The sequence below is a fragment of the Agelaius tricolor genome, unplaced genomic scaffold (assembly GCF_023055355.1).
Source record: "Agelaius tricolor isolate 1412-34295 unplaced genomic scaffold, bAgeTri1.0.p SCAF_1, whole genome shotgun sequence".
NCBI lineage: Eukaryota > Metazoa > Chordata > Aves > Passeriformes > Icteridae > Agelaius > Agelaius tricolor.
Window position 1 is genome coordinate 71,626,374 of NW_027269261.1, and position 24,776 is coordinate 71,651,149.

At 40.0% G+C, this 24,776-nt stretch overlaps 1 protein-coding gene across 2 annotated transcripts in view; it reads right to left on the reverse strand.

Annotated features, from left to right (window-relative positions):
• Nucleotides 1-898: 898 nt before the first annotated feature.
• PTCHD4 (patched domain containing 4) overlaps nucleotides 899-24,776 on the reverse strand; it is a 104,698-nt gene continuing 80,820 nt past the window's right edge. For both annotated transcript variants that reach the window (XM_071439590.1, XM_071439581.1), the window contains exon 3: nucleotides 899-24,211. In XM_071439590.1, coding sequence (XP_071295691.1) covers nucleotides 22,578-24,211 — 1,634 coding nt within the window. In that variant the 3' untranslated portion in view covers nucleotides 899-22,577. The remainder of the gene's footprint in view (nucleotides 24,212-24,776) is intronic.

The following is a 24,776-nucleotide window of genomic DNA, read 5'->3' on the forward strand; positions in this document are numbered from 1 at the left end:
TTCCTAATTTATGTCCTGAAATTCAAAAACAACAAGGAAAGGTCAAAATGAAACAGTTCAGAAAGCATGGCATTATCTCCTCTTTGTCCTGAAAATATCATTAATAACTGAATGGATCCTGGGAAAGATTTGGACTAAAAATATAAGATTGATGTTATCCTGGGTGTTATTTTAGCATCTGCTCTTGTATTACTGCCCAGTCCATCGACCTCTCTATAAAAGGCTGCATTCTCTTATGTTTCAGTCAAGTTATACCAACAATTTTGGACACAGCCTTCTCTTGTCACCCTAAAAACTGATGCAAAACCCTGCAGAAGACAAAGCGAGCATTGCCAACAGCTCCAGGAGGCTGTGGAACAATCCTCAGTGCAATGAAGTGAAATACAGGATGAGCCCAAGTGGGAACCTCTATCCAAAAGAGTCTCTAAAAGCCTCTATCTCCTTTTTGAGACTCAAGTCTCAAAAGCTGCCAGGGAACAAATCCTTTCTTAAGCTTTTGCAGGACTCAAAACATTTGGTGCTCATCCACTCAGGTGAAGGCCATGGCACACAGCTTGCAAAGAGAGTCTCAAACAGCTCTTCAGCAAACACCAGACACACTGCCCCTAGGAGAGCATAATCTAAATTATTTCACTAAAATTCTGGACAATTTAATGTTCAGTGGTAACTAATATTGGGAAATGCTGGGGCACAGGAACAGAAAATGAGGAATTTTCTGTTTGAAATGTACACAAGACATCACCCTTTGCAATGCATGTGCTGAGAAAGCAGAACCTTTTGCTGATTCATACTGCAAATTTTCATCCTCACAGACCATGAACTAAACTCTGGGTCATGAGCTAGTAAAATTTATCATTTGATTACAAACAACTTAAAACAATATGCATATATACACATATATAAATTAATCATTTATTTACATTTGGCAATAAAACATGAGGTTGCTCATCCATTATTTATCCCTGCAGTGGAAAACAAGAGTGGGGATGCAAAATTTCACTGAAACTTTTCTTGCTTGTAGTGTACAGCATTTCGTTCTGAACTAAAATCCCTTGAGTCCCTTCTCCCTTAAATTTGGATCCCGAGCAATAAGCAAAACTTCTGCACAGATGGGGAAACACATGGTACTCCTTGCCCAGGCTTTCAAGCAGAGAAGAAATGGCATCTTGCTCCTTTATTTTTGCTATCTTTTTTGGGTGTTCTTTTTTTTATTTTTGTTGAGAATAATTTAATTTAACCTGTCACAAGAGAAAATCTAAGATAATTCTGAAAGTAATTGGAAGATGTGAGGGCTGAATCCCTGTTTATTTTTGGCACAATAAATCCATTGCTCTTAAATCCAAAACTGATAAATTTTACCAATAGTGGAGCAATATTACATAAGATAGTGTAGGAATTTTCATAGGCAGCTATTATCAGGACTTTCTCATTGGTTTTTGGACCTACATTTGTGTGTCTCTTCCCACCTCCCCCCCCCCAGCTTTGTCTGCCTTGGTGCAATCTTTGAGTATTTTTTGCTTCAAGAGATCCTAGATATCAGAGCCCTGTGAGTTCTGCCCTGTCCTTGTCCTTGGAAAGTGCTGTTTTATCAACACTTGCTTTTCTTACAAATGGCATGAACAGTTTGGTTTTACTATTGGTTTTGACTATTTAGTAATTATTATCATTTATTATTAATTTTATTCCTAAATCCTGAAAGAGATGGATTTATAAATTATTCATTTTCATGTGTTTGAAATGGAATCAAGTATTTCAATATTTTTCCTGAAATTATTATGTTTTGTTTGTTGAACTAAAATTCCTTCAGTCCTTGTCCTTGGGACATAAAACTATATTTCCCTGTCATTGCTTCACTATCTCCTCTTAAGCATTAGAGTTTCAGCATCCTGGATGGCTCAAAGCTGGGCTACCTCTCTTTCAATGCCAACACAATTCCCATGGGATTCAGTGCTCCCACAGCCCCTTTCTTAGGGAGATTTATAGATTCTCCCACCTTGGCAGCCCGCGGGAGGAGCTATTTGGCTGTAGAGCCTGACCAACACATGGTGGAGAGATTGAACTTAGTACAACAGCTCCTCAGGGTATTGGAAGTCATCAGCAGCTGGGGTTTAATGAGCTGATGCTGAAGAGTCCGTTTATGGCAGGTAGTTTAGGAAATCCTCCCAGCTCATGGTTAACAGCCTCAAGGAGGCCAGAAACTCCACTGCTGCCTTGAGAACTTGACAACATCTCAACCAAGTTTTCCCAGCGTTGGCGACTCAGTTGCTTGAAATTTTTTTCAAAATTTACATAGAGAAAACTTGATAGGTTTTGTTGCTGAGTGCAATGGGATCCTAGAATAGCTTGGGTTGGAAGGGACATGATAATAAACTTATCATACACAAAAACCTAGGCTCTCAGCACCTCTTTACACAAAGAATTGACTTTGACCATGTGCAAACATACACACACAAAACATTTACTTGCCCCTCTCAGGACATGAGATGTCCACACTGCCAGCAGGTAAATAATTGCATCTTTCTGTGCAGGAAAAGAATTTTCAATGGATGCCAAAGCAAACCTTCTTTGTCCAGGAGAAGCTTGTTTCAGAGTTAGGCAGAGTATTCGTGTACTTACAGCCGTGCAAAAGCTTTCACACAAAGGTAACACCATGGGCAAGGTGTAAGAGCAGGGGGATGTGCACTCTGAGGAGCACATGAATATCTTTCAGAGACATAATCTCTGACAGGACAAAATATTTTCATGTGCTTTAGCACAATGCCTTACAATGCCTTCAAGAAGCTGCTCATGCAGATTAATGCTTAACAATGACCTCTTATTCTGTTCTTATCTACTGTATCTCCCTTCACCCCCTCAATACACTCTCCACAGTGTTATCTTGCATTTCACACTTTATCTCTCTCTTGTCAAGGAATTATGTTTCTAGGAATATCAGTCTGTCAGCTACTAAGAATAAAAAGAAATTTCTGATATGCTGTTGTCTAAAGCCTCAGATCTGGCTCCTCACACACTCTAGAAATTTTGAAATCTTTTGTTCCTATTGATCTTAGAGAAATTAATGGCATCTGGACATAATATTCCAAGAGAAATACACCACATAGCAAGTTTTCTCCTGCCATTCCTGATGACACCAGGGATGTATTTATTGTGGCATCAAGTTTCTCTGTTCCATGTGGTCTGCACAGACCCTTCATTTTTCAAAGGCTTTCATTTAGGATGTTAATTATACCAGACACACCAGTAAAAACATCTTCTTGACAGTAGCCCTTGCTGTAAAAATATATTGTTTCTTCTGCCTGCTTTATCTAATTAAAAAGTTCCCATTTTGCTTTGCTCTACTTAAAGTTTATTGAGTTTTGGGTCACAGTGAAAAACTTGCTCCATTTCTTGGCTTACTCAGCTAAAAAGAACTCAGTGACTTGACAATCTTTGTTCTGCTCCTATTTATGTGGTTTTTCAGCTCCTGATTAAAAGCGGTCAGGTACAGCTGTTCCCAAACCTCCAAACAGAAGGCAGAAGTACAAACCATATCAGGGCATGGTTTTATATCAAATTCCAAATGCTGTAGGGAGTGAAACCAAATTCCCAGGTCCAGATTGTGTCCACTGGGGAATGACCTAAAATGGCAGTATGTGTACAAATAATTTCTCAGATAAGGAACTCTGTCACTTCAAGGTGTAATCCAAAGATTGTGGCTCATGCTGAATGCTCTCAAGTCAGCAGTGAGATCTCTGGAACAATTCCAGATTACCTGAGACACATCAGGACAGTGCTGGCCACCTGCAGAACAGAAGGGAGGAGGGCAATATGCTGCCTCAATGTTAAAAACCTCATCTGTAAAGGTTCTCTGCTTCATTTAGAGCTGTGCATTGTCTCACCTCTGCTCCACCTACATTCAATTTCCACAGAAGTGTCCAGCACTTTTCCCAAAGTGTTTTCTTTTTGAGCACTTTAACTGTGACATAATCAGGATTTAATTTTTGCTTGGATTTATCTCCCAGAACACAGACTTATTGTTTTTGAGGAGCTGATGATGCAAGTAGGTCAGCTCTATGCAATGTGACTGATTTCACTGAGTCTCTGTCTGGATCTAGGGAGCAGAATTGAGCTTTTCCTTCCTGTTGATGAAAGTTGAGGGTTGAGACATCAAAGGGATTCTGTCAGGATTTTAGCAAAAGCTGCTTTAAGTTGACTTTACCTGCATGAATAATGGAACCTATACCTTACATTATTAAAAATGAATGACTTTTTAAAAGATTAATGCATTTTTAACTGGCTTTGGTTCCCATTTCCTTCTGCAATACACTCTTCAAAAGCAGTGAAATTTATTTGCTCTATTTCAGTTTTATTTCTAGGCAATTTCACATTTTTTGGGTTCTCCCATTAACATTAGGATGGCCAGGATATTTGATCACATCTAAGGATTTTTGAGTCCTTGATTAGATAGCCCTTACTGGGTACGAAAGTGATGAAAGTACAAGCTCAGAAAAATGGGCTTCTGAAAATTCTTCATCTGGGGAGCTCCACTAACAAGGCAACCTCAAAGCTGCTGTACAGCCAGGCTTTTCAAAGCCTTTGCAATGATAAAAGTACATTTCTACCAGATTTTAAAAAACTCCTAAGCACTGAGCCTCAATGGGAGCCAGGCACCAGCTTTAGGAATGTATTAAAAATTCTACCTTGTTTCCTGACTTTTGTAGACATTGGCCACCGTGGGTCATTAATGCTTTGTGGAGGCTGCTTGTACTTTTGGCAGTGTTTCAAGGGGGTTTCTGTTACATTGGAACTTTTATTTTGGTTCAGCCACATCTATTTTTAGCAAGTCAGCACATGAATCACATTTTTCAGGAACCAGCTGTCAAGGGACTTCTTGTTAGATTTTATGAGCAGGAGATCCCTTACAGTTCTGTGGTCTTAAAAGAGATATTCCTCTGGGAATTCCTCAGAAGAATTAAAAATAGAAAGTTGTCTGATTGAGAACATAAGTGCAAATTTATGCTGAGGAGCTATTTATAACAGGATGGCCAAAATGATGTGGTAAAACTATTTAGAGAACTTGCTCTATAATGTCACAACGAAGTCTTAGGGAAAAACTCCATTGTTTGAATGTCAGGGATTGAATTAAATACTTGAAAAATGAGAGAATAATAACATACAGAAATACACAAAATTTATATGCTGCCAAGCTGTCAGTTGCTACTAACTACATTTCTTTAAACTTAGGCTTTTCCATTATAGGGATGTCAAAAAAAAGTGATGATGAGATAACCTGATTTGTATTCCATCCAAGTACTAATTCATTTGGGGAAGAGTTTTAATGCTACAGTGCAGAAATGGATACATTTCTATTTAGAAAGGTGTCTGTCATCTCTGTGGCTGAATTTGGATAGGTAATTTGTTCCAGTGTAGCTGCATTTTTATGATCACAGTTATAATTTTAATTTACAGCAAAGACCAAACCATTGCTGATAGCAGGAAAAATTATTTCAGTGAATGACTAATTGTTTTGCTCAGTGAATGTAGCACAATACTTGAACTGCCTGCAAATCCAAAAACGTGAATTTAGCTTCATTTGGAGCTCTCAGAGGTCAAACCCTGCTGTCCATTGATTTAGAAGTCCAGGGCAGTGTGGCATGAGCACCACTGGTGACAGCATTAGAGCTGCTGTCTACCATTAGACATTAGTGACCCCCATATTTCAGAACTTGCATTAGGAAGAAATTCTTGGCAGGGAGGGTGGTGAGGCCCTGGCACAGAGTGCCCAGAGTGCCCTGGCACAGAGTGCCCTGTGGCTGCCCCATCCCTGGAATATTCAAGGTTGGGTTTGATGGGGCTTGGAGCAACCTGGGATAGTGGAAGGTGTCCCTGCCCATGGCAGGGGGCTAGAACTGGATGATCTTTAAGGTCCCTTTCAACCCAAACCATTCTGTGACTCCAGGAGATGCCTTGGAGAAAGGGAAAAAGAAGGCTAAGAGAGATAAATGGAATATGCAGCTCACCCCTGGAGGCAGGAGCTTCACCTCTCCATCCATCACAAGCCTGTGATGTTATCCAGAGGGTCTGTGTGGGAACGGGTGACTCAACAAGTTTGGGGTGCTTGAACCTCTGAATCAGAAGAACCCATAAGAAGGATGTAAAAGACACCAGGAAAGTGGAGATATAAAAATCCACACTACAGCCAGAGTGGGAATTTAGTTCTGAAAACTCCTGTGGGAGACTTTTAGTTTGAATCTGGGAAGAAGAGGGTACTTTGAGCCAGAGAAGCTGCTCCCTCCTGCCTGGAGGCTGTGCCTTTCACATGCTTTGTAGGTGAAAGAGGAGGATACTGAAGAAATAGCTGAATTCTTTATTGATTTCTCCTGCCAACAGAAATGACTGCAACCTCCAAAATATGGATATTTGCCAGGAAGGGAAAGAAAAAAAATTAAGCTCTAAAAATAGATCTATTCCTATCTCAATTTCTATTAACTTTTTTTTCTTTTTGACTGGTGTTAGACATTATAAATGTAGTAGGGGAGTGAATTTTCCCTTGCCTTCTGCTGCTGCAGATTTACTTATACTCCAAGGGCTGTGGACTCCTTCAGAGATGTTCTCTTTTAAGATGTACTCTGAGAAAATTATTAGGACTGTGAACTTCCAACCATTTGTTAAGAAATATATGCAAGCATCTTTGAACGAAAATTCTGTATATCTCTGAAACTATTCTGATGACACAGGAGCCTGAAGAGGTTTTCTAGAATAGAATTCTGTATTGCCACAGGTGCACAGTTTATTGGGCAGTCCTAAAAAACCAGATGTTTAGCAGTATTTTTCAGGGCTGTGTTTCAAAGCTTTTTCTGCTTACCTCTGCTGACACCATTACCTTTCCAAAATCTCATGGTGCTTTGACCAAGAACTGAAGAAATCAGGTAAAATTTGAAGTGGTCTACGCACATTCAAGGGACTATATTTTGTTGCCTACTTAGAAGAGATTGTGATCTGCACAGCACAACAGAATAGAGAGATATGAGGCATATTTACCTTATCTGAAGTCTATATAATCAGTCAAAAATCATAAGCTTCAAATTTGCAGTCATCATGACTCATTAATTATATCTTACATTATTTCTTCAGCAAAAAAACCACCATAAATTCAAGTTTTCAAGTCTATTTGAAATTCTGGTAAAACAGGCAACAGCATCACATGGCTGAAACGATGGCACTTTAACAAACAGAAACATTTAGTCTTCTAACAAGAAGCCAACAAGAAGTAACAGCATGGTTATGCTATGGCAGCTTCTCTGCACCACCAAATTTAATTTTTAGTTTTGTAGCTTCTTTTCCTCAACCAAGAACAAGAAAATCCCATTTGAACTTGTCTTTATTCCTGCCTTAGAAGGAATTAAACACCCAGCTACTTACAGTTCAATAAAGTCTTCAAATCCTGTGTGAACAAAATGAACAAAGCCCATAAGCACATGTTCTCTCCCACAGGCACCAGTGGGATGGGAGCATGTGCTTGGAAGTTTTGGGTGAAAATGGGAATATCTGTGCTTGTAAAACTACTCCAGGCTATGGATAGCAGGGTTAGCTGTAGAGGACCTGAGCAAAGGTACTGGTGTGATTTTGACAGTGGTGTGGTTGTGCTGGTGTGTGTTACTCACAGGACAGCCTTGTTTCAGCACAGGAGGGATGAGCTCCAGCCTGAGGCTGTGCTGACACAGCTCTGCCTCTGCTTGCAAACTGCTCTGTCTCCTCACCAGCACCACTCAGCGTAGAAAATCCCTCTGCAAGGCTGTAGGTTGGCACAGATTTGCAATTCAGTAAGTAAACTCCCTTGCACACTCTAGGATGAATCCAAGTAAACTATGCTTATGTCAATCAGGAATTTTCTTCTACTTTATGCCCTGATTTTTCTATTTACAGCATTTTCAAACTTGAACCAAAAGGCAAGGGACTGCAGCTAGAGTGATAAGGAGCAAAGCCATGGCCATGAAGCAAAGAGGATGTTTTGGGAACTTTGCTGTCAAGCCTTGAACTGTTCAGAGTTACTCCAGGGAAGTGTCAGTTCTGGAAAGCCCCTGAGAACATCTGCATTAGAGCTGCTGTCCTTCACCTGAGCCTTCACCATCACAAAGTGGTGGGGAAAAGCTGCTGTGGGCTGTGATACAGCACTGCCTACAAGCAGCAATGACTGCTTGATGAGACTGAGCTTTTCTCCTTGCTCCTCCAGCTCAGGGGAGCCTTGAAAATCTCAAGGGAAGACATCAGTGATTATGCTCTTAAAATGCCATGGATTTGCACACAGAGGAGCAATGATGTGGTGCCTTGGCTTCTTCCTTCCTGTGCCTCAGTTCTTGCCCATACAGTTCACCCAAATCACACAGAGCAAGGGCCTCTATAGGATGAAAGCAAACAAATTTGTGCCCTGGATCCTGAACTCAGTATTTTTGTATTCCTTTGGAATCAGCTGGATGCTGAATGTCTTCAGTTGAAGAGTAGAAGAGATTGCAGTGGTTCTGAATGAAAATGGCCAATGTCAGCACAGTATCACACAGTGGATAACTTCCAGAATAGAGATGACCTCCTTGTCTATCATAGAGCAAGAAGGATTATGGGATTCCAATTTAATGTGATAAAATGTCATCACAAACATGAAATTTTAAAGCCATCACTCAATAATTATAATTAGCCTATGGCGAACTGCTCTGAATACTAAAGCAACTATAAAAAGTGAAAATTATCTTAATTAGCAAAGTTGCAGAAAATGTGTGAGACTGACTCACGTCAGGGAAGGCTCCAATTAACCTGGCCCAGACTGAGATAATTAAGAGGGCAGCTCCAATTGTGTAAAGAATGAAAAACTTCTGGTGTGGTATGAGGTCTTGTATTTTTCCATCCCTGGGCCTGTTCTGCAGTGATACCTTCAGGCACATCATCTGTTTACATAAAATTGTTTCTTGAGCTGGCTGCTGAAAACCAGACCTACATCCAGCAAGCCCTGAGGATACTCTGCAAACCCTTTTGGTTATTAACTCTTTCAGGGAGTATTATCTGCTCAGCAAGCTTTCTGCCTGGATGCTACACACACCCATTCAAGCTCTTGTTCAATACTATTTTGGGGAAGTCTAGACCAGAAGGAAAAAGGTAAAATTACTACCCCAGACTACTAAAAGGCAAGAAATCATTTCTTTCTATATAGGAGAATCTTGTGGACACACCACCTCACAGTGGGGCTCTGCTCATTGTAGCTGAAAAACTGCTCAGCCTGGACTGATCCTACTCCTAAAGAATTCTGTGACTGCTTCTCACTGGAAAATTGAATGGTTTTTAAACTGTCAATGGTGTTTAAACTCTCAACTGTCAAGGGGAGATCATGCAAACTCCTTCAGGTCCAGAACAGAATTTTGTTCTGACCTGTCCTGCTGACCACTGTGCGAACCCAGGGTGCTGCAAAGGGGGCGGGAGCCAAAGGTTCATTTAGTTTTAAGAGCAATAGAAAAGTTACCACTGATAATGAGAGCAACAGGGGTTTCTACACAAGCCATTCACTCAGGCACTTACTCAGCTTCTCATAAATATTTTGTGTGCGTCTCATACTCTAAAACTCAGAAACGTCTGTGTGAGCTGCAGCCATATATCTGAGAAAAAGCACTAAGTAAAGGAGGAACAGAAAAAGCAACCAGCACCACTGCATCATTCCCAAGAGAAATGTAAATTTCAGCTAGAAATCCAAAAGTGGTCATGAATGAAACAGCAGAGTAAAATACGCTCAAACTTTTCCACTCTCTCATATTTCTACAGGTACTGCAATCAGCCAAAATACAGGTCAGTTCTTGGCAGGTGATGGGTTCTTACAGCACCAATAATACCTCTGGAACACTCAGTTTGCTGTGAGAAGCTGTGCCAATCCTTTGAGCTGAGGAACATATAAATCTCTTTTGTTGCACCATGAGCTCACAGAAACTTCAATGCTACCAATGCTTTGTCTGTCTGTGTGCTGCCAGGAAGGTGCCACCTGACTTTCCCACTATTCATGGATTTCAGAGGTGCATGGGAGAGAACCAGGAACTCAAAACAGAGTTAATTTAAGATCCATCCATCAAAACACCACCAAAATTCAGCACTGAAAGTACTGTTTGCATAATAACAGCAAGGAACATGGATTTTTTTTTTCAGAACTAAAACTAAAATATCAATCTGAATAAAAAATTCTTTAATTGAAACTCTTATTAACTGTGATACTTTAGTAGGTCCAAAGTTATGTATTTGTGTGTTTTTTTCATATTTAAATCCATGCTATTTATTTTATTTCTCACGTTAAATTGATCTAAATTTTCTTTTGGTTTAAAAAATGCTACAAATAAAATTAACTGGAACTACACTATAATTACTTTTAGACAAGAACTTGCTAAAATTCTGGAATGAGAACTGCAGTTTCCAGTGCAAATTGAGCAGACCAGAAATAAAATGCTACAGAAGTCTAGAATACAGGTTGGAACAACTGTCTTTATCACTGGAGGGCAGCATAAGTACCAATATAAGCTAAAATAACAAAACCCCAGTATTTTCAGCTGTTACTTTATATGCCAGAACAGCAATTGCTGCTTCTTTATAGTGGCCAGCTGCAAACAAGAGATGCTGCAGCCAGCAGGTCTGACTTGCCTCTGAAAGACAGATTTGTTGTCATTAATTTTACTTTACTGTTGTAATTTCCCAGACCAAATCCAGGTTGGGGAGGAAGAGAAATGTATTTGCAAAATTTATATTAAAGTTTTCCCCTCACCCCTAATTTTAATAGCAAATGTATTTGCCAAAGCTCTTATCATATTATGGCTACTACCAAATCTGCATGCAGTCCCAACCCTTTGGGATCTCTCTCTTACAGCCAGACATAGATTACCCTGTTTCTAGGAGCTCAGCAGGTTTAGGGCCTTGCTGGTTGAAATGAGTTTCTAATTGTTTTATTTGCAACATGCACAGAAAACTTGGTCAATGTTTTCTATGTCCTTGGCAATGAAGAGGAAAAATTCATGCCACAGTTCTAAGCTACCTTTTCTTATTCACAACAATTTAGGTTTAGGGAGTTTTTGAAGTATTCCTTGGAATACAGTGAAAAACTCTTTTTGTTCTCTTGGGTACTTCTGTAACTTTGGGTCAAATCTGCATCCTCCCTCATGAAAATGAAACTAGCACAGAATCAACACAAACAGAAACAGCAGGACCTAACTCAGGTGAGGAGAAATGGAATTATTGAATCATGGAATGGTTTGGGTGGGAGAGATCTTAAAAATCACCTAGTTCCACCCTCCCTGCCATGGGCAGGAACACCTTTCACTAGACCAGGTTGCTTCAAGCCCCATCCAACCTGGCCTTGAGGCATCACTGGCTCTCTGCTTCATTCACCTTGGCAGGTGTCAACACCTTCTCCCAAATAAAGCTGTGTTAGTAGCTATGATGTAATAGAGGAAAATTATTTTTCCCCTTGAAATCAATCTATTAGAAGAAAAATAGAGATTTTATACTTTTTACCCACCTAGTTAAATGAAACAGAAGTGGTTCAGGTTGGAAAGGACAACTGGAGGGTATCTAGTCCAACCCCCCTCAATCAGGGTCCCTGAAAGTGTATTACTCACGATCGTGTTCAGATGATTTTGGAGTATCTCCAGACAAAGATATTCCAAAATCTCTCTTGGCAATCTGTTCCAGTGCCCAATCACCCTTACAGCTAATAAGTTCTTCCTCACATTCAGGTGAAAATTGCTGTGCTGTGTTTTCTGCCTGTTTTCATTTGAAAGGAAACCAGGCATATAATCTGGGTCCAGTATGTTGCCTCTAGACAGGGTGCCACAGACCAGGACTTCAGGATGCAGACAGAGACTTGAAGGAAAAGTGCAAATATTCCCATTTGCACTGGATGGAGGAATGTGAATGTGTGAATGATTTCATGTGTCCTTAGAAGCTCGCTGTAAACTGCAGGGTCTGAGGGATGCTCATGCTGGTATCTGCACTACTGCGAGCAAGAGAAGAGGTGACACAGAGGCAGAGACAGATCTCTGAGCCATGGGGCAGCACTGGGTGCAATGTGGGCAGATCTCCTTGCTCTTCCCAGAGATGGTCAAGAAGTCCTGGGAAAGATTACCCCATGCCTTTGATTTGGAAGGGCTTGAAGTGTGGGAAGAGGAGCTGAGAGTTGCTGCGGCTGTGAGAAGAAGGGAGAAGGCTGAATGAGAAACCAGGAGGAAACCTGGGGAGAAAGGATCCACAGGCAGGAGTGTTTGGTGAGGAATGGAACTGGCTTGAGTTCTGTGGAGGCCATTGTGTAGCCACTCTGTCTGGGAAATTGAAACATTTGGTTGCATTTCACACAGCTTCAGGGCACCTGTAAATTGCCTATCTGCAGATAATCAGTGAGGGACCATATGCCAGCTCAGGGCTGCCAATTCCCTGGCTGTGACCCACTCTTCCCAAGTCCTGAAATGCCCTGTACCTCTTGTGAGGACGGAGGTGCCAGCTCCTGCTGCTGCCCAGCATCTTAGCTCCACGTTTGCTCTTGAAAAAAAGCCTGTTCATTTCCTCTAAATCTAAATGTAAGGCAACAGGCAGCTGACAAAATGGTACTGTAATATGGATTAATACTGAATATCTTTCTATTGAAGAAAGGGGAAATTCTAATATTTACGAGTAACATATTTTATTGAAGATTTCAGTCTTTAAAAGACATAAGTATTTGGTATAGAGTTTCAAGCTCAGTAAAAGGCTTTTATACAAATATGGTCATGGTTGAATCTTGAAAAATGTTAACAGTTTTCGGCAGCAAGGGAGCTTTACAAGGGAGCTTTACAAGGGAGGAAAATCAATATTTACTTATGCTATTTATCCATAGCATAGTAAAGTTGCCTACACCTGAGAAATCTCAGTAATTAAAAATCTAATCTACATTCATATTAAAAAAAAAAAAGAGTTAAGCAAATTCTGCAACTTAAAGGGAGGTAGAAAATCTGACCATTATGAGCTTAAAAAAAAAACCCTAAAAACAAGCATTATGTTGAAAGAAGGGGCAAATGGAAATAAACAATGGAAAAAGTTACCTGTATTTTCCTTACAGAACCTGCTTAATTCAGGCCCTGTTTTAGTAACTCTTGGCTGCTCACAGCTGCCTTGTTTGTGCTGCTCCAGTCACTGAGCTGCCCTCATGGAGCCGTAATGGGGCTGCCCTAACCCCCACCAGCCAAAGAGAACAGGCAAACTGGTCACTGCTCACCACCCCAGAGCCACTGCTCAGAGTTTTCATTGCAGTTACACTGAACAGAGATGCCCCAGAGGCATCAGCCTGACCCCATTTTATGCATGTGCTCTCAGGTTTATGAACTGCTTATCCCAGACTATTCCCCAGCTCTGGCAGCTGCTGCCAGACTTGTGCAAGGGCCCTCCTCCTAAAGGATCCATCTGAGCTCAGGAATTGCAGTGCATGTTTCTCTCCTTTGACTGTAGCCTGGGAGGGGACACCACCAATATTTTGCTCGGCCCTTTCCACCCATGCTTCCACAAAGTATTGTCTCCAGGCATCCCAGGGGAGGAGTTACTCCATGGTTTTCATTACACTCTTAAATGCATATGGAGCCTGTGTACCTACTGAGTTTATGCTTTTAGGCAAAGTTTTTCAAAAAGCTTTGCTCTTGGAAGAGACAGAGATTAGATACGCTGAACCTTTCTGAGGATTTTGAGGAAATGTCAGGCTTAAAAAATTCTGTTTCCTTTTCAGATTAGAATATCAGTTTACCCCAGTCCTCAGACTGACAAAGACTTATGTGCATATCTTCATATGCATCCTGATGGCTCCACTGAAGCCAATTGGATTATTCACCATGTTTATGGCTTGGCAGTTGCATTTGTTTTTACACAAGTGGGGACTTGATTTCTCTTCTCAGTCTATATATGTTCCTTACTAGATGCAGCCCCAGGACATGTGATTCTCCACTTCTGTCCTATTTATGCCACCATTCATATTTAATTTAATTAAAAAGCAATAGATGATGACATGAAAAATTTTACACTAGGCACAAAGCCTTTAAAAATTTATTTTATTTTATTTTTTTAATGTGGGGTATTGTTATAGTTTTATTGGCAAAGCTGAATTTAACTTCTTTGAGCAATTCCTGTCTTATTCATAATAAAGACATATCCAGAACTTCTCTAGTGAGTCACTTTAAAGAAATAATGAATTAAATTAAATGAAAAGTTTCATTTTTTCTTTTAGAAATGAGCTTTAATATCACAAGATACAGTATTCTCATTCTGAGTCAAATATCTTGCTATTTTTTCCCCAGAAAAAGTGCTCAGCAAGGCTTTGTTCTTGCCTGAGTGTTGTATGACTGTAACAAATCACTAAAATGTCCCTGAAATGTCTTACATCAGGGAAATTGAAACCCTGAAAAATATATGTGCTTGGCACAGTTTTTCTACATATTGTGAAATTGCTACTATAATTGTAGAATTTAGTATGTTATGGGAATAAAGGCCTTTTTTTTTAAGACTTCTATTTCTGCAAAATTTCTATTTAACTCGAAGCACAGAGATAAGTGCATCTTTATTTAGCTCAGTATTTAAATACATGCTTAAATTTAAAGATGTTCCAGTCCATGAGACTTTAGAATTTGATTAAACTAAATCATTTACTTGAGTATTTTGCCAGATGAAGATCTTCAGATGTAAAACATCACTATGAACATAGGCTGCATTGCTTTCTAAAGTTATCACTTTGAGAATAAATCGAGCAATGTCAGGATTTCTCTGCAGCCCTGAAGGAGGCTGATGTGGTCTGTCAGTGTCCATACTGTAAAACAGCCCTGTAGTCTAAAAATGGGGTGACTGTAACTAAATTGTCTGGTGGGAATTGTCCCTGGACCATGTCAGCACCCAGACTGTGCCAGGGTTGCTGGGGAGAGAGCTGATTTTCTGGAGCAAAGCTGTGCTAGGGACTTCTCTAGATATTTAATGGCTTTGAGGATTAAATTCCAGTACCTGTGTCATTACAAAACCAGGTGTTAAGAAGTTACACCCTAAGTTCTGTACTTAACTTTATCGTACCTAGGACTTAGGACAGGCTCCATGATGCTGTTCAGGAGCAGTGGGGCTCTCTCAGGTAGAGAGCAAAGAACAAATTATTGTTCATGACCTGATGCTGTCCCTGTTTAAGCTTTCACAGCTGGATGAGTCCTCTCTGAAATTCTCACACAGGTACAGTAATAGCAAGGCTGACTCCTTGACCACTCTTTGCTTTTCCACCTATGGTGAATTCAGAACTAGATTTTGCAATGACCCCTTCTTTTTCTGTAGAGGCAAAATCACCCATCCTACTAATCCTACATATTTAGTGTTTGGGTCTGCATGTTGGGAATGAGGGCTTATGCCTGGGGAGGTACATACTAACCACTGCTGTCCAAATCCTGCAAAATCTCCCTTGACATGGAGCTGAAACCAATGGGATTTCCTCCAAGAGAATGTCTGCTTCTGGCAAACAGGATGTTTTTGTAGGTCAGGGATTATCTTCAATGTGGTAAGTGCGAAAAAAGTTCAGTCCTTATTGATGAAAGAAAATAAGATCAGAGAAGTATCAAGTCAGAATTGCAAGATGTTGTGGACTCAGATTTCTCTTTTCATGGGGACTTTTACTCTATTTGATTGACATCCCTTTCAAATTCCCATGTAAAAAATGTCTATCCATGACTAAATCTTAAATATTTCACATCCTATTCTCAAATGGCTTATGGAAAGAAAAGTGATGCTTGTCCTTCAGAGAGCAGCTCAGTGCAAAATCCAACACACAGACGGGAAAGTGAGAAGCACTCTCAGAGTAGAGGGCTGCCACTCTGCCTTACTCTGGGATATTTCCCTTCTCCAGCAAAAGCTAAGCTTATCTGTTCATGATTTTGCTGTGTAAGCAGGGCAGACTCTGATGTGCTGATGTTGCCCACATGGTGAAGGAGATGATTATCAGCCCATGTAAGGAATACTGCCTGGAGTATCCAGCAGGCTGATGCTGAGGGGTTGGAATTAAGCAGGACACTACTGAAGTACCAGTCATTTTTCTGTAGTTAAGGCTGTATCAGCATTTCCACTAGAATACTTGTTTCCAGTGATTTGTACAATTAATGTGCTGGAAAATGTGCTCTGGACAGAAATTTGATGAAAAAATTGTTCCATGCGGGGGCAATAATTTCTTTTCGAGGTCATGAAGGAATGTCCACTTATTTTTCTTGCTGAGACAGAAAAGCAGAGAAAAACTAGGCATTTCTATGATAAAAGTATGCTGAAAAATAAATGCCTACAGTAAAGTAATCAAAAGTAGAAGTTTATGAGATAAAAACCTCATAAAAATGGAAATTTAGGCTTAATTTTTTCCAGAGTTTTCTTACAGACACTTTTCTGTCTGAAGAAAGCATTTTGCTATTTGGGCTTTGTTATAAATTAGTTAGGTCTGTACCACAGGCTGCACTTTGAAGCATAGAAACATCTTCTATTTATTTCAACAGAGTTATGCTCTCAGAATTTTCAAAAATAAATAGGGAAATTTTGAAGAGGTTGAGAGCACCCAGAGAAGAGTAAAGTGTGAAATAAGTTGAGCTGCAAAAAGAAGATAGCCTCAGGGAGCAAGAAAAAGAAACTCTGTTTTAATGAGGAAGCAGGATAAAAGTGAGAATAGTTTTGTGTACACACTGGTATGTCAGAGAGGAAACAAAGAGAGCTAGAAAAGATGAACTACTTCACATTTACTTGTTTTCAGTAGGGTTTTGACTGCCAGTGTGGCAAGAAATCCTGATCCCTGTGTTTGACCTGAACATCCATAACCCACCTCAAATTTGTAGATAATGATGTTTTGTGATGGGTAGGACGAGCATCCAAATTTCACATTGGGACCTTTGCTTTTAAACAATGAAGGAAGTAGAAAGAGATGAAGAAATTGTTGAGGGAAAAAAAAAATTGAAAAGATTGCATTTGGGAAAAGCCTTTAGGATCAAAAATAAAAGCTTCCAGAAAATTCTTTTACTTGACTGCCATATCAGAAAAAGGATTTACACCACTCCAGTGTTGGGCAGGTGAGGTGTTGTGTGGGGCTCTGTAGTGACAAGTGGAATCTCTCAAAGAACATCTCTAAAAAAAGCCCTTAAACTCTTCCTGGACAGAGGTGAATCAGCTTGTGTCAGCCTGTGAGCTGCTGTGGTCACAAATTCCAAGTTCTGCCTGGGGAAGTTATGAATTCCTGCACTCAGCTTGGGATTGGTACCAGGGGTTGAGGGTATTGCTGCTCTTGAGGAGGCAGAGAGAGAGGAAGTGGGGCATGAAATAACCTGTACTTGCATCTCTCAGCTCTCATCCACACACAGTTCTGTCAGGCAAGGAAGCAGTTCTCAATCTCATCCCTGGGGGTTTGTGAAAGCAAACATGGAATCCCTTCCTTTGTTTCCATGGAAAACAGGCCACGGGGAGGCCCATGCTGAGGTGGAACAACCAGTACTAACCTGATGTGTGAGATTGTTTATGCAAGACTACAGTGAAAAGAATCATTTTAGGTGATGGATGAGGGGCTTTCCATATCCAGTTTCCTATCCTTTCCAAATGCCTTTTGCCTGTGTAAGAAGTTATGAAAGAAGAATCAAAGCTTTATCTGTCTATAATAATTTGGTTACACTCCAAACAATGTTTCACTTGGTTTCCACTTCACCTTAATTTTCTCAGATATCCTGAGTATCACTGTTTGTTTGAAGCCTGTTGGAGGAGACGCTGCCTCTTTGTGAAGAATCCAATTTCCCCAACACTACAACACGTCTCTTGCTCACTGACTGCCTAACTTTGCTTCTACACAGTGTTTCCTAGGAGATCAAATGGGAGCTTGAAGTACTCAAAAACCTAGTGTGGCAATGAAAAATAACTTATTAAAGTTTATAATTACTGAAAAATTAATCAGAGACTTAGCATGGTACTTGCATAAAGACAATAAGCCAAGCTCTTGTCATAGTGAAATATGGAATAACTACGTTGAAATAAATCTTAATTATGCTAGAGTTGCTACTCAGTGTGACTTAATTAGGAGTAGAGCAGTGAAAGCCTTTGGGGAAAAAAGAACGCTGATTACACAACCACTTAACTGCATATTCTTCCTTCCCCCTGGTTCTTTTCCTTCCCATCAGAGAAAATTTCAAAACTAGAGTTGTTCAAGGAACTTGAATAGACATTAACTTGTGGCAGGTTACATCTAAATAGGAATTGTTTGAAGTAAAAAGTTGAGGGTGATAACCCTGAAGATAATCTCTTTAAATTATGCATGCAAGGTGTCATGCATCCATATCTACCTTGACCTTAAATAGTGCTTTGCTTTGTTAGGCAATAAATTTATGAAACATAGAATGGTTTAAGTTGGAAGGGACCTTAAATACCATCTAGTTCCAACCACCTGCAATGGGCAGTACACTTTGCACTGCTCCAAGACCTGTCCATCTTGGCCTGGGACGCAGCCAGGAGTGGGGCAGCCACAGCTTCTCTGGGCAAACTGTGCCAGGGCCTCCCTACCCTCACAGTAATGAATTTCTTCCTGAAATCTAATTTAAACCTACATCAAGTACTGGACTACAAAGATGAAGACTTAACTCTAATTAAAAAGAGGGGAAAAAAAGACAGAATATTAGATTTAGATTAAAATAGCCCACAGAACAAAGTGTAAAAAAATAAATCTTCACTGCAGCCCCCCAAGTGCAGCATGCAACTATGGCTATAGAGTATAGACAGATATATTGTTTAACAAGCACACCAACAATGTAAGAGGCTCATTTGTCATGGTATCACTTCTTACCAGGTAGAAGACATGCAAAGTCAAATATATCATGGCAATAAATCTGTTGACTTCAACAGAGTTATCTCAACAATAAATTCAAAGCAATATACTTTGAGGGAATGAAACCAAACCAAGCAGGAGATGCATACAAGGTTCTTGGGAGATTATCTAGACCATATATAAAATCAGACATTAAAGGAATATGCACAGTATTGCAGGAGATTTATGGTAACTGGAGAAAAATGTGTGTAATGAAGATCCAGTATGCAGCATGTTATCAGAGTGTCAAATTGCTTGGCATGAGCTATGTGCTTTCTTCACAGGTGCTCTGCAGCTCCAGTTAGGCTGAAAAGATGCTGTAGAAAAAGATATAGAGTACTGAAAAAAAAAATGCAAGAAAAGTAAACAAAAACAAGTAGAAAGAATTAAAAAAATATGGACTCTGCGTCCCAAAATTATTCCAGTTTTCCTTGTTCCACAGAAACTGATCTATTTGCAGAAGTAAAGGCTGCACTGGTTCTTTTTTGGTGGATGTGGAAATTGGTTGAAAAAAATAACAAAATTACATCCATGAAAGATGTGATTTGTTTTCTGCTTCACTCCTGCATCAACAGAGAAATAAAAACCTTCTAGTCCCAGTGTGTGATCTATATATTTGGTACCTGTTATAGAAGTGCTACTGCACATGCATGACACTGAGAGGAGTTGGTTTGACACCTCATCAAATTCTTGCTCATTTGTGTGAGCCCACCTTTAATATTGGCATTTTCCGGTGTCTTGGCTTACTATACTCTGCTATGGGAATTCCACTTTTTTAAACAATTTGTTGTGCATAATACTTCATAAGCAAAACATAACATTTGGGCTGAGTTCTTCCTGGAATTTATGCCTAAAATTGAATCTTGGGAGGCATGTTTATAATCTTTTCTCTTCCTCTTGATATTTTGTTATTTTAAGTAGGGTTAATCTTCCCAAGAGTGGATGAGTCAGCATTCCTGATGTCTGTGTTTGAACCAGTTGCTGAGCTTCCTTGATCACTGGTGGACAGAAATCTGAATTTTAAAAAATGTGATTCATTTACTCCTAATATACAGCTGTAAAATGGATCAGAAATGTCTGTCACTCTCTTATGGCCATAAAGGAAGTTCGGATATAAATATCTACATTGCTAATATCTGAAGTTAGATGAGATGAATCCTGGCTTTGATGGCTTTGGAAAGTGCTATTTCCCTCAACACAATGCATGACAGACATCCCTGGGATACATCTGGGCAGTGCAAGAGAAGACCAGGAACTTCCCAGGTCACACCTCCAGAAGTGATAACCAAGGGTCACAGTGCTGCAACAATCCAGGTTTTGTGTGGGCAGTGGAGGAAATCTAAAAAGATTGGGAAGCTTGACATTCACAATGGATTGTTCAAAATAGGATGGATATTGCACAATGTCATCAAGATACAAATCAAGGTCAATAAAAACTTCCCAACTAGAGGCACATCTGACCCATAACCCAACACTAAAATGTCCACTGCTTCTAAACCTTACTGAACGATTTATATCTCAGTTCCGTGTCTGGCCCTTGAATATTTTGGGTCAAACCAGTAACCTTGATCTAGCTACCCCTGAATTTTCGATCTAGAGTCAAACTTTGGAAGCTTTGCCTGTCTAGAAAGTTTCTCTCTCTCTAAGACATGTTGCACTCAAAAGTTTTCTCCAACAATCAAGAGCTTTGACCACTCCTACAACACAGAGGTCATTTTTGGCAAATGATAATGGCAAAGTACAGAAAATATAGAGAAGAGGTGAAATTTCATTCCTTGGAAGCAGAAGCAGCTCATGAGCATTAGAACTGGCATTCAAATGGCTTTTTTTTTTTTTTTTGTACTGCAGGTGATTTTTTTCTGTCTCTTCCTAACCATAAAACAGTAGGAAGAGGTGAGACATGTCACATAGCTAAGAATTAACATCTTGCAGGGAGCTTTTTAGTAAGACATATGTACACTTCCTCGTCAGCAAACTCTGCAGGTTTGAGACTGAGTTATCAGCCACAAATAGACATGTATACACATTTTGGAAGGCAAACAGCTTCCAGATTATCTTTTAAAGGTACCCACAAGTAATACAAAGTAGACATAGACACTTCATATAGTGATATCTTTACATAGTGTCCTCATGGATACTATAGGTTCAGGAAGACATTGCTCATGGAGGAGATGCTATACCATATTCCAGAAAGTAGAAAGCAAGCCCTTTTAAAATACTGAAAGGAGAGATTGACATGGCAAGCTCCAGTGCAAAACTGGGCCAAGAGCAAACTGAAATGGCTAGGTCTGTTTTCATCCCTTCCCTTGGGCTACCAAGCTGAATAGTTTACAAAGCAGAGAAAGTCTTTCATAGTCCTTTACAGTACAATTTCTAGTGCCACATAGTAACTGAGGATTTACTGCACTCTCCTGTGAAATTTTAACTGCCATAACAAAGCTTTATGTTGCAGATGATCAACACTCAAATATTTAGGAATAATAATAATAGCAACAGTAAAAAAGACATTTTACCCTCCCCTCCCCTTCCCACAGGGGACCAGTCTGTCTTCTTACAACTAGGGGTTGATCTGACCCCATGCAAACATTTACAAGGTGTTTTTTTTTTTTAAATGTGTGGCAAGTTTTTTGTATAATATTTTGCTTAAAGAAGGGGAAAATCCCACTTCCTGCAGCATATTGCAGGGACCAGCAAACATATCCCTTCATCCCTTGGACCAAATATATGATGCTAAGACTGTGCAGGTGCTCCAGAGCTGACTCAGCTGCTACACGGTCACATTGTGCCTGTGAAATGCAATCCATCGTTGCGTTTGTAGCTCCTGCTTGATTAATATTCAGTATTTAATGTCAACACCAACAAATTAGGATTCAGAAGTGTTACACTGCAGGAACTGCAAACAGTGCTGCAGTAATGATGGCCTGGATTAGTTTTGTGAGATCTGTTAATTCAAGGGGAAATTCATAATTACCAGAATAGGTGTATGGCATTAACTACCAGCTATGACCTCTTGGGATAACAGTGATATGTCACATTTAAAGGAACTGCATGTTAGATTTCCAAATGGCTATGATTGTTTCTTCTCCTGTATAAATAGTACTTCTGTCCTTTTGCCATCCATATTTGCAATAATGCTCTAATTGTGGTGTTACAGATATACAAAGTATACTGGATTTGGGAAGTACTTTGGCTTAGATAGTTTTAAACATTTACTTCCCAAGTGCATAGGTTTCATCTTAACTAACTTGCTCAAGAAAATAAAAAATTACCATGGCATTTTCAATCTCTCTTGGTCTTGTAACCTTTTCTTATTTGAAATATTGTTTAATTCTCTTCCATGGACAATTTTTTCAAGCAAATCTGCCTTTTCCCCTAGTGTTTACTTAATGGCAACTCTTTTTTTCACCTTAGCTTTAGTCCTACATATGACATATTAAGCAATTCCCATTAGAGCTACAGTTTGAGACTCAGGAACACTTAATGGCCAACAGACTCTTCCCTGGTGGAGAATGAGGATTCAAAGGAAACATTTGAGATTATTTCGCTTTCATTATTTTTGTTAAAAAAAGTTTGCACCTTGAGGTGTCATGAATACCCCTTCTTGATCTTCCTTTGCCTTGTCAGACCTGGCCAGCACAAGCAGCTGAGATCTTTGCTCTATTTTCCCTGCATCTCTGTGCAACGCTTTTTTAAAAAGAGAATATACTATTATATTTTTCTAAGCCTTTCAGACTGCTGTAACATGATCAGGATTCTCCTGAATCTCTATGCATTCGATCTCTTCTCGTTCCTTCCTTTTGGCCCGTTTCTTTTTCTTGTGGTGCTTTTTGGAAGGTGGGAAAAAGGTTAGAAAGACGGGCAAAATAACAAAACAGTGCAGAAGTGTGCAACTGCCGGCAAGCAGCAAGCATTTGAACAGTGTGAAGGTCAAGTTTGAAGGCACAAAGAGAAGGGGGACCAACCCGATAAGAAAGGAAGAAACGTTCTGCAAAATGGCTGTCCCATGCTCTTGGAGGGAGTTCTTTATACACTGAGTTCGGGTGTGCTCAGTAGCTAATACAAATGTATAAAGCAGGGGTGCACAGTGATCTATGGCAAAATTCAAAGTGTAGATAAGGCACAGTATAGAAATGCAATCCATGTCTACATTCCATAAGGTCATCAAGCCAAGGACACCCAGCTCTATTGAGGTGACGCTGAGGATTAACCAGAAATTTCCCAGAGGGTGGATAACCAGGAAAAAGGTCAGTATTAACACCAGCAGGATGCCAAAACCAGAAATCAGGACAGGCATAGTTACTGATAAACCATAGTGGTCCATGAAAACAAAAGTAGGGTTGAACACAATGAACTTGATGCTCTGTATAAGAGAAAGTGGCCTCAGCTTCTCCAGCAGTTCCACCGCTTCCCTCTGTGTGTTTTCACTAGTCCTGGCCACAAGGTACAGACGAGAAGCAATTATATTGTTCTCATCTCCAGCTTTGGAGAAAATGATGTCATTTTTGAAGTGCTGGAATTCTGGCTTTTTTAAAAAGGAGCTCTGGAGGATGCTGATAAAGTCACTTTTGTTGGTTGCACTGATGTTACCCACTCGAAGGTATTGGTAATACTGTTCAATCCAGGACACGGTGTTGAACCCCTGGCTGAGAGTTTTTAGGTCTTCTTGCACAGTACCATTCCAGTACTCCAGAGGTTCATAGATGTAGAAGCCTATCACGGGGCTGTAGTTGCTGAAATACTTTTGCTGTATGAGGGCATAGGAGACGCTCGGGGACTCACTGGCAAGAAGGTTGATGATGTTGGCTCCATCATTAATCTGTAAGCACCCCATAAAGGAGAAAGAGGCATAGATGAGATACAGTATCACCACAAATGGCTTGACGTAGATGTTGGTAATCCACTCGTTGTAGTGCTCTCGGAGGAAATGCTGGATAAAGTGGTGCTGGTACGGGTTGGTCTCGTGGTGGGAAGTGTGCTGATGGCCATCATTCATCATGGTCTGGAACCACACCGGTTTCCGGTCCAGGTATTCTGCCGAGGGGATTTTACAGCAGAAGATGCTGTGGTACCGGTTCTGCTCCAGCTGGCCAGCAAAGACCAGGCAGGAGCCAAAGAAAGAGAAGATGTAGAAGTAGTTCAACAGGATGGAGACACACATGTTCTGGCAGAAGACTTTTACAGCTTCGATGTTGGTGAAGGGGCTTGCCCCCATGCCAAAGGCTATGAAGTACAAGGAGCTGGTCATGGTGTAGGAGACCATGACATCTGAGTAGGCGTCTGCTACTCGGTCCTTGAAGGGCAGATTTTCCCTGGTCCGACGCCATCCTGAAAGAAGTTCAAACACTCCTTTGGTTCCGTGACCTGAAATGAGAAAACAAAGTTTGAATTCTTGCATAAATATAGAGGGTCCAATCATCCCCCAGGTGTTTCATCCTCCAGCAGTAAAAAAAATTTGTCAGCTAAATTTTGTTATGTTTTTGTCACCGGTTAAACAAATGGAAAAAACTCTTAAGTGTCTGTCTAAAGCTAAATACCACGTTCACCTGCAGGTGCTTAAATTAACAGCCCTGACATTCTAAGACTCTCCATGCTCAGAAAAAAAATGAAGATATTAATTGATTTTAGTGGACATTTAATTACTTCCCAAATGGACTGAAAATACAGGAGAATGTGAAGTTTGGTTTCAAGTCTGGGGTTCATTCTAAAAATTCTTTTTTTCATCCTATTACATTTTTCAAGGTTTAAGGGATTCAACTTGAAAAACTTAAAATACAAGTAACATTTTCTTCCAAAGAGTATAAATTAAAGGGATTATTTGAGAAATGAGTGGTTGTGACCAAGAATGGGACACCTTGTTTCTTTGTAAATGATAAAGGAAAAATTATGCTGTAAATACAATAACCAGAGTAATTTGTATCATGATTCT